This window comes from Anguilla rostrata, chromosome 13, assembly GCF_018555375.3.
Source record: "Anguilla rostrata isolate EN2019 chromosome 13, ASM1855537v3, whole genome shotgun sequence".
NCBI lineage: Eukaryota > Metazoa > Chordata > Actinopteri > Anguilliformes > Anguillidae > Anguilla > Anguilla rostrata.
Genome location: NC_057945.1, coordinates 38,232,305 through 38,249,310, shown reverse-complemented (window position 1 = coordinate 38,249,310; position 17,006 = coordinate 38,232,305). Strand labels below are relative to the sequence as shown.

Below are 17,006 nucleotides of genomic sequence, written 5' to 3'. Positions count from 1 at the left end.
CCGGCCGACTGAACAAGCTGCCTTCAGAGCAGGTATAAAACGTTAATAAAAGAATAGGCACGAATGTCAGGTGTAAAAGTACAGATGCATGTCCAAACACAATAACTAGCCTATATTTATTATGAACATCTCAGCCCTGGCACACTTCAGTTGTTCTCAATTGTCTTTTTCCGGCTTTTATAGTTTCATTTCAGTTTTTTTTTTTTTTTCTCTTTCAAATCCATCTACAACTACTTGCGTAAAACTGTTGCAGCAGCCTAGAGACAAGTCAACGTTGGTGAGCCAGGTCAGAGCACCATCTATCTATCTATCACAAGACCTCCGGGAACCACGTGGAATGGTCTGAATCCATCCGCTAACTGCTAAAACAGCCGCATATGTATTCAAAGGCACGGCTGTAGCGTCATATCTGTGCGCTACATAGCCGGCGCAGTCCCTTCGACGTTTCCCCCCCCCCCCCCCACACCGCCCGCCGCCCATCAATCTGTTGCACTTTAAGCCGACGGCATCTGTAAATACACAGAAAGAGAGACGTTCAGAGATCATTTTTTCCTCTTTGTACCAGACTCCCACAATCCATCAGAGACTTCCCGTCAGATCAAAGGAAGCGTAAATCCTAGATTATCAGCGGTGGAGGACTACCTTCGGCAAATACCAGGGCCTTTTTTGATTTCTCTCCGGGACGGGCGAAGACCTTAATCTCCATCTCGATGAGTCAGCAGAGAAGGCCTCGCTACACCAGCGGAATCTGCAAACGCATAAACGCCGCCGTCTGATGACAAAGCACCCAGGGGCCGTTGACGTAGGAACGGAACGGAAGAGGAGGATTATGATTAAGAAGAGGCCCCACTTTTTTTTTAAAATACAAAGCAACTCCTGTTCTCTTCTCCTGCCCAGGAGATAGAACCGACCAGGGAACAAGGGGGGGTGGGGGGGGGGGGCTTACAGTCTTCCTTTCTTTCTTTCTTTCAAAAAAAAAATGTGATTACTCATTCTAATTTCATGTTACGTATAGAGTCATCAGACCCGGGTTCTGGCGTGAGGATTCTGGGACTGCGTCTCACAGGAGGACGAGGATTGGTGGGCCCCTTGTGGGTCCGGCCGACGCCGCTGCTCGTTACTAAGACGTTAATGGGAGGGGAAAATGGGTTGTGACAGCCCCGCTAAACCCAGGGTCCGCTGGTCCTGCTCGGGATCCCCTCCAATTTCACAGCGCTCGGTTCCGCTTGCTTTACCGATACACTGCCGCTCCCGAGGACCTCGCTCCCTCTAAGAAACTGACAAATGAGAAAATGGGAGGGGAATTATCTCTGAGGCAGAGCTTCCCCTCCGCCGCCCCCCCTCCCTCACTCCCCCCCCACCCCTCCTCGCACCCCCTTACACTGTGTGCCAATTTGGGGACCTGTGAGTCCCCCACCCCTTCCCCCCTTACTCCATGTGCCATTTTGGGCACCTGCAAGTCCTCCCCCCCCACACCCCCCCGCACATTCCTTCCTCCGACTCATCTCAGTATAAGCCCAATTTGTATAAGCCCAACAGGCTGTGGTGCGATAAGAACTGCTGTCCCTCAAGGGAGCCCACAGGGATTGTAGGCCCCATGATAACATCTCACACAGGGGCCCCTCCACCACGGGCCAACCCATCGCTGAACAACTACGGCACAGGGGCCCCTGTCAATCACCCCCCCCCACCCCATGGAAGTCTCCCAAGACACAGGTAAAAAAAAAAAAAAAAAAAAAGGTAATATACACAGGAGTCAAACTGAGTATTTTCAAGCAGTGGAATTGGGTATATTGTCCTTTAAGTGTAACTCCACTTTGAACAGCTAGCTAAAACGCTTTACCTTTACCTGGCTAAATTAATTCCAAAATCAATTAACTTACAGTGTCTTCAGAGCTTAGCAACCAAAAGAAGATATCATTCCAACAGCGAGAGAGAGAGTAGAACATGATGGGCTGTGGTCCAGCCTTCCAGAACAGTTTCCAGAGAGGCTTGGGAAGATTTGCAGCCGTTCGGGGAGGTGAAGCTCCTTCGGGCTGCGCTCGCAGACTAGCACGTGCTCTCCTCAAAGGAACCCAAACGGTAACTTCCACTTCCTGGGCTTGCAGAGATGAGTCAGAGAAAGAAACTCTCATCTTCAGTTTTAACCTTTTAAAAAGTGTGGCTTTTTTTTTTTTTTTTTTGGAATGTTTTTCAAAATGCTAAGCGTGTGTTCTAGAACTCCGTTGCTTTCAATCACCAGCAGTGATTGTGACATCAGCAATAGAATGTTCAGTTAAGGACATTCAGATCACATATTTGTGACCTCACACCTTAAAGGTTCAATAGGTGTTAACAAGAGGACTTGTATGTGCCTGATTGATCAATCGGGGGAGGTGGGGTGAGGGCCGTTGGAAAATAATGAGACGCGGACAGCTGCCGACCGAACCCTCCCTAACCCTGGACAACACAACCGCCAATTACACATCACCCTGTGGGATTACTTACACAAGTTGCTCATGCTGGTAGACAAAAGCCGCGTTTCAACCGCAGGAACTTTACCCCAGAACTAGGAAACTTTTGAGGAACTCAGTGCGTTTCCACCACAGGAACTACGGTCTAAATTTAGTTCCGGGGGCTTTATTTTACCCCCCAAAAAGTTCCTGCTCGGGGGGTAGTACTTTCCGAAAGTACAGGAACCTTTTGGGTGGAGCTTGCAGCGCTGAACATTTCTGATTGGCATTTTTTTGTGTTTATTTTCAACCGCCATGTTTAAAAATATGCAGCCGCAAACCCATTTATTTTCATAATAACTTCAAATCAAACTTGTATGTTATGCGGCGCAGTAGCCTAGTTTTGGTTATAGCCTGCCAACGTCTTGGAATTATAACGTGTGCTCTTCTGTTCTTTTCTTGCTTTAGTATTTGTTTTATAAAATGATAAGCATTCGTGCTGGGACAGCATATTACGTACCAAAACATTCAAACGGATTAATTCGGTTGCTGAATATTTTCTTCCGGATTTTCTTTGTTAGCCCATTGTAATTGACTCAAAACATTTGATACAGTTATGTGAGGTATGCGGTAGTTCTGCGTAATTCACATTGGTGATACAGTAAAAGCAAACTGGAAATCACCTTCCACACTTTTTGTCAGTGTAAAATAACAGGTTAATTCTAGTAATCGTCCCTTTAGCTTTTTCAGACTGCTGTAATTTTACTCTGCCATTCTTCAATTCCACAAAAAGACCAGGAAGACTACGGACTAATTTATGGTGCATGGTTCGCATCTGGAGGGCACACTTCGCTGCTCGGCTAGCAGTAACTTCGAAGGAAAGCAAACAGTGGCTGTACCACTACTAATTTTCATGCAAGTCCGAGTTTTCATTCTATTCTTGTCATTTTGCGATTAGCCTATATGGAATTGACGATGAGAAAGTAATCAAACAGCAAATTGTTTACAACGTGTCCATGTTTTCTGCTGTTGTTGCCAGTTATACATATAAATGTGAATGCATTCTGTCGCTTTGGATGTCAAGACATGAAAGCGAATGTTCGCATAAAAACATAATGGATGTGTTTGAGAGGATATATAAAACAGTTAAAATCTGACTATTGGCCTGTTATATCCTATTTGTTGCATAACAACGGTCCAAGTTCAACTACCAACGACAGTTTTGCTTGACAACGGTAAAATATGCCCAAACGGCTGCAGAAGAATATTTCAATTCCAGGTGATTAAATCGATAAAAAAAAAAAATACAAAAGTAACCATATATAATCATTGTTGGTAACCCGTTGTATATAAGTGGAATAAACCCCTCCGGGCTGTCCCGGTTATTAGAAAATAATGTGGTGGTAGTATGGGGTTACAGAAGAAATCATAGGACAGATGGACCGACGACAACGTCGCTTTTTCATACATCAGTGGGCTAATTTGCCTAATCTTCGTGGGACTTTATACCGCGGTGGAAACGCAGACAACCATGGGCTGAAGGAACCTTTTAGTTCCTTGACAAGTAGTTCCTGGTTCCTGGTGGAAACGTGGCTAAAGTTGGTCCTGCTATCTGGGCCGGTTCCTACATGCTGGTCACCAGCATTCACCAGCATAACCATCTTTGCTGATCTAGGCTGTTTTTTTATTATCTTATTTTCCAGCATAGTAAATGCACTTACAAAACAGTAAATGGAAAGTATTGACTTCTGATGAAATGGGGTTCTAACAATGTTAAAATATGAACTAATACTTGGTGAGATTACATGCTGTAGAAATGTACATTATTAAAAGCTGCTGGTCATACAGTTCATACTAGAATGCTCTCCCTCTAAAACATATAATTAAATATATGAAATGTTGCATTTCAAATATATTCTTAATGCATTTTATTATCCATGAATTATTTTTAAAATGATTATATAGCATAACATTAATGTCAAACATGCAGATGACATTCCAATTTGTAATGTCTTTTGAATGCAGGCAACATCAAGACCTCATGTCACTGACATCAGAACAAAACTATGAGGGTGGGAGGCAAGGAGGTAACAGCTCACAGCTGGTTATGTTTAAAACCCAGGACATGTGTGCCTGCATAGGGAGCTACAGCAAAGATGTAGGCGATGATGAGAAATTAAATGTAACAGAGGGAACTACAGCTGCCACACAGGAATTGATGGCAGATGAAATAGAACAGTTTTTTTCTCTCTTATTTTGACCATGGAATTTCTGTTTGAACCTTTCAGACACCTAGTCTTGTAACATCACAACACTGATACATAAGCTCTCTCTCTCTTTCTTCCCCCCTCTCCTCTCTCTCTCTCTCTCTCTCTCGCTCCCCCCTCCTCTTCGCCCCATTCAATCATTTGTTGAATGAGGACACATTTTAATTGATTTCCGGATTCTTTTGTCACTCTGCGACATCTCTGACAGCTCGTGGCTGTTCTCCTGGGATGTTATGACGCTCCGTTGTCATACTGCATTAGAGTGAAATGCATTCAACGTTTGCCTCGCTCGCTCTGTCATTAGGCCTTCGTAGGTAACTGGGGGCGTGCCGACTTCACAATAGTTGTGTTCAAAAACGCACTTATTTCTGGCCTGTAATTGTGGGGATGCATTGAGAATTTTTCAAATATCTTTCAAGTTTGTCTGTTAGTCACGAAGACGCTAGGTTTGTAGCCTAACCGCTGACGCAAGAATTCTCATCTGAATTTGTTTCCGCTCGGTGGTTAAAGGCCTACCGTGCAGGATTTCTCAGCCTTTCTCTTTACAATCAAAGAAGTCTTCTCCTCAATCTTCAACACTGCCCACTTACCCCGATTACCCTACCTAGCGTAGCTAGCTGGCTAGCTAGAGGTAACATTAGTACCTTGAAATGAGTGCCTGTGAGCAACACTAACAAGGCTGATATAATTATAGCTTAACTAATTCCATTATGTTGAAAGTAATAGGTTTTATCGTTGATACTTTAAGTTCAAACATGTCAGACCCTCGCGGAAGTCCTTATTGTTGCCAGCTTCACACTGCCAGTAACGTTACTCACAGGTCTAACCTAAAACAAGCCAACGTCCACATCGCTTTTAATCCCCTTGGCGAACTTCAGCTGACGCCACCAAGTAAGTCCAAGGCTAACTCTAGTTCTTGAACAAGCCCTGCCACCTTGTCTTTTTGCTTTGCTGTTCCTGGACTTCTTTGCTAGCTAGCTCAGCAGCCACACCCACCCCTCCCGCACACAGAAAACAGTGCCATACCCAGAAATGTCCCAAACACATTTGTTAGAATAACAAATACAGGCAAAGGTGCACAAATTTGGTGAAAGCCCTGGTTGAGAAGGTGGGGCCCTAGGGGAGAAGGTGGAGCCCTAGGGGAGAAGGCGGGGCCCTGGGTGAAAAGGCGGGGCCCTGAGTGAGAAGGTGGGGCTCTGGGTGAGAAGGCGGGGCCCTGGGGGAGAAGGTGGGGCCCTGGGTGAGAAGGTGGGGCCCTGGGTGAGAAGGCGGGGCCCTGGGAGAAGGTGGGGCCCTGGGCGAGAAGGGGCCCTGGGGCGGGCCCTGGGTGAGAGTGTAGTCGATGGGGGGCCCTGGGTGGAGGCGGCCTGGCAGTGTCTGATCTGCCCATTGGGAGGTCCAGCTCTGCCTTGAATCCTTCTGTTCTGCTGTCTGACACTAATCTACAGTTTCTATCCCCTCTTTTAGTAGTGCAAAGAGTTAAGGCAAATATGTATTAAGGCAAATCAAATAACACCCTCTATGCGATAAGAAATTAAATGAATATCTGAATAAATTTAGGCTAATCACATGTGACACACATGTGAGATAATCCTACCCATTGAGGAACTGTGAAGCTACTTTGCTCTCACCTACAGTACAAAAGGGGGAAAAGTTATTTATTCTTTGCGAAAAAAAAAAACGTGTCTCTGCAACTTGTCTGTGAAAACACTTTTCTCCGCTTGTTCTGAAACACTGCCCACGCATGAAGCAAATATTGACACCTGCATGAATCAAATTGTACACTAGCTAGTAAGCTTGCTTAAATCAAAACCAGGTTAATTCAACAAAATTAATTAAATTTATCTCGTCATAGTGTTGGGCTGACATACTAAATCAAATGTTGTTTCAGAAAGGTAACATTGCCCTCCTCCAACTGAGCTCACTGAGTTGAGATGAAGATGGTGCAGTTTAAATGTCCCAGATTATACGTTCACATCAACAAAAATAAGCACAGGTATATCTTACATGTAAAGGGGGTGGGGTTCCAATTCCAATCCTGAAGGGTGGATTTTTGTGATTTCCTCTCTATCAGCAGCCATCTTAGGCCTTGGAAACGAGGAGCGCAGACCTTTTTACTGGATCAATGACTTAAATGAAGCACTCAAGTGCGGGGACACGTTAAAAACCAGCAGACGCAGCGGCCCTCCGAGATTTCAGACTGACGCAAGGGGGATCCCTTTGAGGTGTGGAAATCGACCCAGAGCACTCGAAAAGCCCGGATTTCGGCAAAGCAGAGGGGATGAACTTCCGCAAGTACTTCTCTCTGTCGAGCACTGCTGTGGTATATCAGAGACTTCCACACCGTAGGAGCTATTCCTGGCTCCAGATCTCCCAGGATGCCACAGTGAGATGGCCTGTGTATACGCTGATTAATATGCAATCCTGCCTATACAGTAACTACTTCCTCTTTCATTTTCTTTTTTTAAAAATGTATTTATTTTAATGTTTGGCCCTGAGCAGAGATCCCAGGCGAGCAACCTCCAGCAATCTTTTTTCGCATAACTATCCGTTTATGGAGGCGGCTTCCGACAGATCGGGGGGGGGGGGGGGTGGGGGGGGCGTCGTGACACCCCATAACACCGTTCCGGACCGGCGCGTATTAATCATTAAGTACAGAAATTAGGCCTCGGCGCTGATCTCCCGCCATGTTCGAACATTTCTCAGACTCATCATTATCCGCCCCCCCGCAGGTCTCCATGCCCCCCATCCAGAGGAACGCTCGCAACCCCTTCTCACTCCCCCTTCTCCACCTCCGGCTACCTTCTCCAGTATTAACATCCATAACTGACAGGATCACATCATCCACATTAATGCATAAAAAAAAAGAAAAAAAAGAAAAAATCACTGAATTTGCACTCTTCGCAGTGCTGGTCTTTTGGGTCTTTATTCTCTTGGCCTTGTGGGCCTGTAGCTGTTCTCCAGTGTGCTCGCTGAAACACGGCTGGGCAAGAGTCTCCTGTGATGAGAAATTTAGGCCAGTCAGCTGGCACTGACCCCCCCTCCCCACAGTACAACGTTGCCATATCGTCTCGAGTCAAATAACCCATTCTATCCCTCCCACCAGGATCACACCGCTGTAACTCAGGGATTGCATCCTATTACACTACTCCGTAAAAGGCCATGGTGGTGGAGCAGCGTTAAAAACAGCAACCTTATGCGGCCATTTTCTGGAATCGTGTACCTCTCAGTTTCGAGACTCCCAGCTACTCACAGGCTACTCGCAGGGAATTCACAAGCTACTCTCAGGCTAGTCACAGGCTAATAAAAAGCTACTCACAAGCTACTCACAGGATAATAACAGGCTATTCTCAAGAAATTCACAAGCTACTCACAGGCTAATAACAGGCTACACACAAGCTACTTACTGTACAGGCTAACAACAAGCTACTCACTGGCTACTCACAGGCTACTAACAGGGTACGCACAGGAAATTCACAAGCTACTCACAGGCTAATAACAGGCTACTCATAGGCTACTCACAGGCTACTGAAAAGCTACTCACAGGCTAATAACAAGCTACTCACAAGCTATTCACAGGATAGTCAGAGGCTAGTAATAAGGCTAATAATAGGTTACAAGTAACTTATTGTACAGGCTAATGACACGCTACTCAAAGTCTACTGGCAGGCTACAAACAGGCTAACTATGGGCCATTCCCTTCTCTCACAGCCAGAAGAAACCTTTGGATTCCCAAAGCCTCATGCACAGTACGATGCAAGTTCCAGAATTACAGCACATAACCGCACGTTTGTGTCCGTCTCTACATAGCAATCACCCAATCAGGGACACGATCAGTAGAGATGCAGGGCGGAGCTTATGCTGTCCTAATGTGCGATGCATCCTCATCTACCGTCATACTGACAAAAAACAAAAAAGAGACAAAAAATACTGTTTGATAATGCCTGGAACGCAATGTTTTCCCCAGATTCCCCAGATGACTGTGCATCTTTAATGCAGCGAGAACCTACAGCAATGGCAATTACAGCACAGTCAGAAAACCCACAGAAATATATAGGGCACAACTGAAAAGCAGACAGATCGAGATTTTCTCAGGGTAAGAGCTACAGTGCGCATCTGCCGAGTTGCGTAGCTCTCAGTGGAAGTGAGAGGGCGAATACGTCCTCTCTTCCGCAGGCTAACGGCGATCGCCTGGAGAATAAAGCGCGGTTCAAACGCCCTGCTGTGCGATACACCAAGGAGAAAACCCAGGGATGCGAAGGCTCGCCTCGCACCAAGAAGAACTCGCGTTTGGCCACAGAAGAGAGAGAGGGAGAGAGAGAGAGGGAGAGAGGGAGAGAGAGAGAGAGAGAGAGAGAGGATGCTGTAGTACCCTCGAGTGCGGGTACTTACGCTGCAGTGCATTTCCAGCTGTATAAACGGATAGTAATACAGAAATGTACTATTTCTAAATGCCAGCGATGTAATGTTACCCCTCACAATTTGAATTCCAGCAATAAATATCCAGCTATATAGATGGATATCATGCAAAAAAAAATTATAAGATGCTTAAGTCACTCGCGTGGATAAAAGGTGCATGCTGAATGAGGTAATGTAGATCCCATTACATTACGTTCATTTAAATGCTAATTATATCACAGAGTAATAAAGCTGAACCTCGTCAGCGGGTATCACCTGCGGTGCACTCCACAACGAGGCTCGGTAAATCTCGCAGTTCTCGCGGCTTGCTTGACCCTTCCAGGTCTACAAGACCCCGCGTAAAACCGCAGACCCTCTCCGAATGTAAAAGCCGCGCCCAGTTCGCTGAACTGAGCCAAGTGGGGGAAAATAGCATCGAAAATCATTTTTTAAGAATTAATCTGCGCGGGGGTCGAGTTTGACAAGGAGCGAGTTCCCCTGGAAATGGAAATCGTCCGTTAACCATCAGAGAGGAAGATTCTGATCTGTCTGGTCTAATTTTTCCACAGCATCAAAGCCATTAATTTTTTTCTTCCCCCGTTTAATCAAAGGAAACTCCTTCTGATGTTTATCAAGAGTCTGCTGCTCACATTGATTAACCGTACGAATGCAAGAACAAAATGGCTGTTTGACTGTCTTCATCAGGGACATGGATCAGGCCTGGGGAGGGGGGGCAGACGGGACGGGAGGGGGGGATAGATGACACCCCCGTAGGAAACTCTCAGCAGGCACTGCCCGAAAAGGTGCACTTACGGAGTGGACAAAAATCCAAGAGTGCGGTGCAGGATTTTCTGTGAGAGGCTATGTTATATCAGTATGCTTCCTTATCATGGCAGGCTGGCTAGTTTCACGTTCTAAAAACAGACGGGTTTGCCTGTAGCGCTAATTGCTCTCATGCCGGTTACCCCAATGCCCCTGGATCTTCCTGGCGGTTTTTCCTCTAAATCCTCTAAACGTGCAATTAAATCCAATTAAATTATTGATACATGATTTTTTTTAATTTCTCAAATTTTTAAAAAAAAATTTCCGCCCCGTTCGTCCGATTATATTTTCGGGCTGCGTTCACGAGCACCGTCATCCGTGCTAATTTGGGAGCGGGTGCACAGGCACACGCCGTCCTCCGGAGCACGTTGCACCAGACAGCGCCTGATTGGCTGAGCCGTGTGAGTGGGCTCATCGCGCGGCGTTCGCGTTTACGATTGCACACTGCACCTCAGGGCCTTGGTTCAGCAGCAGAGATGGCTGCTGGTTTGGGAGCAGACCGTTCTGCTGAAACCGTGCCACCCTAGTTCTACATATTCGGCACTTCCAGGCTGAAAGCCACAGTCAGGGTAGCATCTGGACTCACCATCAGAAGGATGTTGTCGCAACAAAGAAAACAAAAATGATTATTTTTTACACCATACTATTAGTTGGACTTCTCGCATTCATACGCGCGACAAATTGACCATGCATATACGGCGAGTCCTAATTCTTTCACGAGCATTATAATTTGACAAATTGGCTCTTTAGTGCAGGTTCCAGACCAGCCTCTTTGTTTACCCCAGGGTGCTCTATTTCAGATACACTCGACACTCTTTTGGCAGATTCCTCCTCAGAGCACATTAGAGGGTTGCTTAATGTGTAGCCGCTTGTTACATCCTGTTTAGTGTCTTCCGTTTTCTGCGAGACTACCGCTGCTAATGTATCTTATTCAGTGAAGAAGAAAAAAAGAAAGATATGAAATTTATGAAATTCCGCCTACCTGTCTAAGGTTGTACACGTCACATCCTGCAAGTCGTTGCTCTACTATGGTGTGTGAGTGTGTGTGTGTGTGTGTATACACGTGAGTCTGTCTGTGTGTGGATGTGTTTGATTGATTGTGAGTGTGTGTGTGTGTATATATGTTTGTGTATGTACGTGTGTGTGTGTGCGTTTCTGTATGCGCGCATGTGTGTGTGTCTGTATGAGCGTGGGCGAGCGCATTTGCATGTGCATGTGTTTGTGTGTGCATGTAAGTGTGCGTGTCCGTGTGTGTGTGTGTAAGTGTGCATGTGCATGTATGTGCATGTATTTGTGTGTGTGTGCGCACACATGTGCGTGTGTGTGTGTGTGTGTGTGTGTGTGTGTGCATGTGCACGTGCATGTATGTGCATGTATTTGTGTGTGTGTGCGCGCACATGTGTGTGTGTGTGTGTGTGTGTTTGTGTATGTGCATGCGTGTGCGTGTACATGTGTGTGTCTGTATGAGCGTGGGCGAGCGCATTTGCATGTGTTTGTGTGTGCATGTAAGTGTGCGTGTCCGTGTGCGTGTGTGTGTGTGTGTGTGTGTGTGTGTGAAACGGAGAGGGAGAGCTGACCTGAGAACTTGGTGCTGCGGATGAACCGGAGCAGGGCAGTGCCGTTGATGGGGTCCATCTTGGGGCAGAGCCCCACGTGCCCCGGGCACAGCTCCTTGTGCATGCGGTGCAGGGCGTGGGCCATGGCGTACACCGCGTCGATCACAAACTGCACCTTCCCCTCCTGCTCGTACGACGAGTCCTTCCCGATCCGCTCGTGGTCTGAGGAGGAGAGGGGAAAGAAATGACATCACACCATTTCACTTTATAAGTATCTTGAAATAACCAAACTTATATAACAAACTTTGTTATATACACTAAATCCCTGATTCATTTGGACACAGAAACCACACACCAAATGAATGTCTAGATAAAACAATCTAATCAAATATTGTCACTGGGTTAGCTTATGTGGTAGCAACATCCCCAGAGGCCATTTTGAAAATGGAGAAAGGACCAACTGTCAACTTGGCAAATAAAAGCAGGATTCTGTAGCCATCAGCAAGTGGCTACTGGCAACTATAAACAGGAGGAAGAGGCCATGAAGCTCAATTCACAAAGACAAATTGAGCCTGCATGGCGCAGAGTTTGTCCGCAAATGCCTTGTTTCCAGAGGTGGTCAATCCAGGTTCAGAAAGTAAAAGTCCTCCCTACTGTTTTGTTCCAAATCGGCAAAATTCTTCAGCCATGAGGTGGAAATAATCAGTAAAATCAGCTGGCTGAGTTCATGGGTGGAAGAATCGTGGCGGGACTTTTACTTTCAGACCCCTGGGCCTTCCACCGCCTCTGCTTGTTTCTGACGTATTCAGAGAGCAGGGAAACAGGTTGCATGCACAATACCATAAAAAGAGACAGGCTCTCGTTAGCCATTTCCTTAGCATAGCTTCCTTCCTGACCTGGTGAATTAACCCACCCCACCCCCAAAATCCCCCCCAGCCCCCACCCCCTCACCACCCCCCCAACCCCCCACCACCACCCAACCCCCCCTAACCCACCGCCCCCCCGTGCTAACAGCAGTGATCATGTGTTAAGTGCTGCATTTCGATGACGGGTTCGACGGGTTCTCGCAGCCGCGAATGCGCCGGGGCCCCGTACCCAGGCCGCATGTGTGTGTAGCAGAAGCACTTCTGAGACCTGCTAACGTGCGCAATCTGTGAAATGGATTTTAAAAATTAAAAAAAAAAAAAATCCATGCAAAAGGCTCCCCTGCTGATTTCCCCCGGGGGCAGCGGCCATGTTCCCATTCAGCTCTTCTGCCCGTTTAACTCTGCCCCGTTGTCTTCATGTGACAGCAAATCAAAATTTATAAACTGTCTGAAAAGCATTTTTATCAGTAGAGAGGAGAGATCACATTACCCTCGGAGGATAAGAAAGAGAGAGGGAGAGAGAGAGAGAGAGAGAGAGAGAGAGAGAGAGAGAGAGAGAGAGAGAGAGAGCTTTAATTCCCTCCCCCGCGCTCGATAGCCTAAAATTAACAGATCAGGCTCCTTTCCCTGTGATAGGAGTCGTTGAAATGTAAGTATTTACAGAATAAGTCTTGACAGCTCAATGTTTATAATCAAACTGTGTCACAGTGTGCGCTTGTGTGTGTGTGGCAGCGTGAATGTGTATGTGCGTGTGTGATACCTTATATAAATGAACATTTCATAAGTCAGAAGTTGCATAACACACCTGATTTACACATTCACACACAGGTGCACATCAGTTTCGTTGCGTATTTGCATATTTGATTTTCTTCTTTTTCCGCCTACGAAAATAAGACCATGCAAACTAAAGGCTTGCATTGCAAGTTCCTCGTGCAACTCTCTCTTTTACCGGCGAGCAGGCGATCGCCGGGCCATTAAACGAACTCGGATCGCTCTTTTCCCCCGATATTTATTCCCTGGGAACGTCTGCGAACGGAGGGAGGGAAGCGAGAACAGTGACCACCGGGAGAGGGCGGCGAGAAGACGGGAGCCCTAATTCCTCGGGACTGATGTAATCGCTCAGGACAACAGGCGCGTATTAATCACCGCGGAGGTTGTGCTAACGGTTGGCTAAAAACACGTCGATTACCGTGCGAGTTTTCAATTAACACAACACGTCGGCGATTAGGAGCCGTACGTCGGGAAGCCAGGCCGGGGAGAGAGAGCGGGTTCACCCCTGTGGGTTACCGTTCGTTTCCGCTTCTTTGGGTTTTTAAATGCTGTTTGCAGAGTGTTAACTCGCGAACTGTCAGGCGAGCAGAGATCACGAGAAATGTGATATAAGCAGATGCGTGTGAAAATGCCTGTAATGTGATTACAAAAAAAATGTGTGCATCACACTGTTTCCATTTATAAGTATCTTGAAATAAACTTTGTTTTTTTTTTTTTGTTTTTCTTTGTTACATACAGTAAATCCCTGATTCATTTGGACATAAAAAGTGCACACCACATGAATATCCGGATAAAAAAATCTAATCAAATACTGCCATTGGGTTAGCTTATGTCAAAGCAGCATCCCCAGGGGCCATTTTGAAAAGAGTTTCACAGGTTAAGATGTCATACGGAGAAAGGACCAACTGTCAACTCAGCGGAAAAAAAACTGAATTCTGCAGCCATCAGCAGTTGGCTATTGGCAACTATAAACAGACTGTGACTGGTTTTGAATTATGTATGCAGGTAAAAATTATACACAAGCATCTGAACCAAGTCAAAAAGTATGTATGGACATCGAGGGGTGCAGGGATGGGATCATTTAAAGTATGAATACTTGTGAAGGTGTTTTTTTTTTCTTGTTTTTTTTTTAAACTGAAGATTTCGGTGACAAACATGGATTTTCCATGCCAACATGTCCAGTTGCAGATTCCTGATAAAATCATCACAGGAACCTCTTGCAGCCAAATTGAACAGCGTTTCATTTCATCCCAGAATGCATCTGAAGCAACCTGAAGTAGCAGAGATCAATCCAGGTGACAATCTTGTTTTCACTCCTTTAGAATTTCAACAAGGTGCATCAGTAAGGCATCAGTAAAGTATAACACACTAGCTTTTTTTCAAATGTTTACTATTTCTCACATTTTATTTTATTTTTTTATTTTATTTATGTTATAACCCATTAGCTTTTTTCAGAAGTTTATTATTTTTCATATTTTTTATTTTTTATTTCATGCTATGCTATGTAAGCAAGACCAGGAGGGTGTGAAATAAGATATAAAAAAGGATAAGGCCGTTTATAATACAGCAGTCAGTGAACTGTGTTCTCTTTAAGTAGCTGGCACCTTATTAATTACGGAATCCTTTGTTTGGATTTGTTTCTCGCCTTAAGAAATCGCAGAGGGAATGGTAGGGAAACCAAAATAAATGGATTTCAATTTCCTGTTTGACATTCCCGAGTATATCTACATTCTACCCCTCACCGCAAAGCACTTGTTCCATCAAAGAAAGGAAAAATCCATATCTCTGACAATCCCCTGCATCTTAAAAAATAAATAAATAAATAAAAAACAGAATCAAACGAGCAGGTCATGGCTCTGCAACAACGCGTGGCAGGCGTACCAATTGGACACACGAATACTATGGATCTGATTTAATCAGCTATATAAGAGAGGGAGGAGAGCGGAGAGAGAGAGGGAGGGATAGGTGGAGGGAAAGAGAGGAGAGGGAGGGAAAGGAGGAGAGGGACAGAGAGAGGGAGAAAGAGTGAGAGGGAGGGAGAGAGGGAGAGGGATAGCGAGGGAGGGATGGGGGAGAGAGAGAGCGAAGGAGGGAGGGATGTGGGGGAGGTACGGAGAAAGAGAGAGAGGGAGGAATAGGAGGACAGGGAGGGAGAGAGAGGGGGCAGAGAAAGAGGGAGGGAGAGAGAGAGGAAGGGGGCAGAGAAAGAGAGAGAGTCTGTTCACACAGCTTCCCTCATGTAACCCAAAATCACAGAGCACCCCCACACACCCCCCCCCCCCCCACACCCCTGTGCCCCGCTGTAATATGGCTGTGATTAGACAGCATTTGAAAGGCGTTCCTCTTCCCTCTGCACACCAGACGAGCAGACTGTGACAGAGAAAGGAGGCTATGGCCTCTCCACCCTGCCACTGCTCGTCTGCGGCCAGAGAACACCCAGTCAGTAATCTACACGTCTAGAGGGGAGGTGGGGGAATTTCGGTGGAGAGACGTTTTGTCATAAACGGTCTAAGTTCATTGTGATGTAGCTCAGATTTGACTGGGATACAGCCTGGCTACGTCCTAGTTGTCTAGAAAACTTTAAGTTTTCCGACATTTCACTGACTTTTCACCACAAATAATGTTCACTGTGGAGGGAAATCAATGCCTCTCGGCTGTAGGGCATTGTAATGGTTTCATAAACAGACTGCTCTTTTCCCTATTTTGACAATTAAAGAGAAGAAAATGCTCTTATAAATACCAGACACGTGCCAGAGAAAATAGCTATGGAAAGTGTATCATAACGATGAGCGAACAGGCCTCTGTAGTTTCAGGTTCAGTCCCCGGTGGGGCACTGCCATTGCACCCTTACGCAAAGGTACTTAACCTAAACTCTTATGGTCAATATCCAGCTGTATACAAAGAATAATCTGTGTAAATTGCTTTGGGATAATCTGCTAGACGCCTAAAGCACGTGTGCTGAAATCTAGGCCTTGAATCCAAATTCGGCCCTGGTTTTCTTTTCTCCCAGGTGATGGACTGGACAAATTAGCGCTACTGATTGGCCAGACTGTCTTCACACCTGACTCCCAGGAAAGGGAGGGTGGAAAACCAGCAAGGGACCTCGAGGACCGTGATTTGATTAACGGGGGCTTAAAAATCAGCAAATGCAACTATAGTAACATACGGACGTTCTCATAACCTGGTCCCAGACATAAGTGCTGCACTGTGTTACTTAATTTGTGTGTTTTATTATCGTAATAAACTGATATTATTTATTCATTTTCAGGCAGCGGTGCTGACTACGAGATATACTGGCAGGTTACCCTCGTAGCCCTAATGGTCGTGAGGTAGCGTGCGGGCGGAGTCCTCTTGATTCATTGGAGGAGCTCGATCGCCATGGCGACGTGACACTGACCCCGCTGTAAGTCAGGCGGCCGACCGGGCTGAACGTCGAAGCCGCTTGACTGTAACTCTGTTTAGCGGGCGGGCGGGCGGGCGGGCGGGCTTTGGCGGGAAGACGGCGACAGTGCGGCCTACCCGTAGATCATCCGCCGCAGAATTACGCAGCCGGAGAATTATGTCCAGCAAAGAAAACATCTTTCATTCCTCTGCGCCCGATCTGCTCTGCGCGCTGCCCGTGAGGCCCTCATACCCGGCAGGGGGTCGTGTGGGATACACTGCCCCCTGCAGGGACTGTTCAGCAGCGACCTGGATTCACATGCTTATCCTCAACCACGGCCCTGTCTGAAACAGCTTACCTGCCTACTGTTGAGCGTACCACTTGCATCCTCAATAGTAGGCAAGCAAGCTGTTTCTGACAGGAAATGGCCTTCCCCAACAGTTTGGGGAAGGCCCCTTCCTGTTCCAGCATGACAGTGCTGGAACAGGAAGGTCCATATAAAAATGGTTTTG

At 46.3% G+C, this 17,006-nt stretch overlaps 1 protein-coding gene across 3 annotated transcripts in view; it reads right to left on the bottom strand.

Moving 5' to 3' along the window:
• LOC135238537 (metabotropic glutamate receptor 4-like) overlaps positions 1-17,006 on the bottom strand; it is a 228,682-nt gene that overhangs the window by 51,812 nt on the left and 159,864 nt on the right. For all 3 annotated transcript variants that reach the window (XM_064306537.1, XM_064306540.1, XM_064306538.1), the window contains exon 7: positions 11,497-11,697. In XM_064306537.1, coding sequence (XP_064162607.1) covers positions 11,497-11,697 — 201 coding nt within the window. The remainder of the gene's footprint in view (positions 1-11,496; positions 11,698-17,006) is intronic.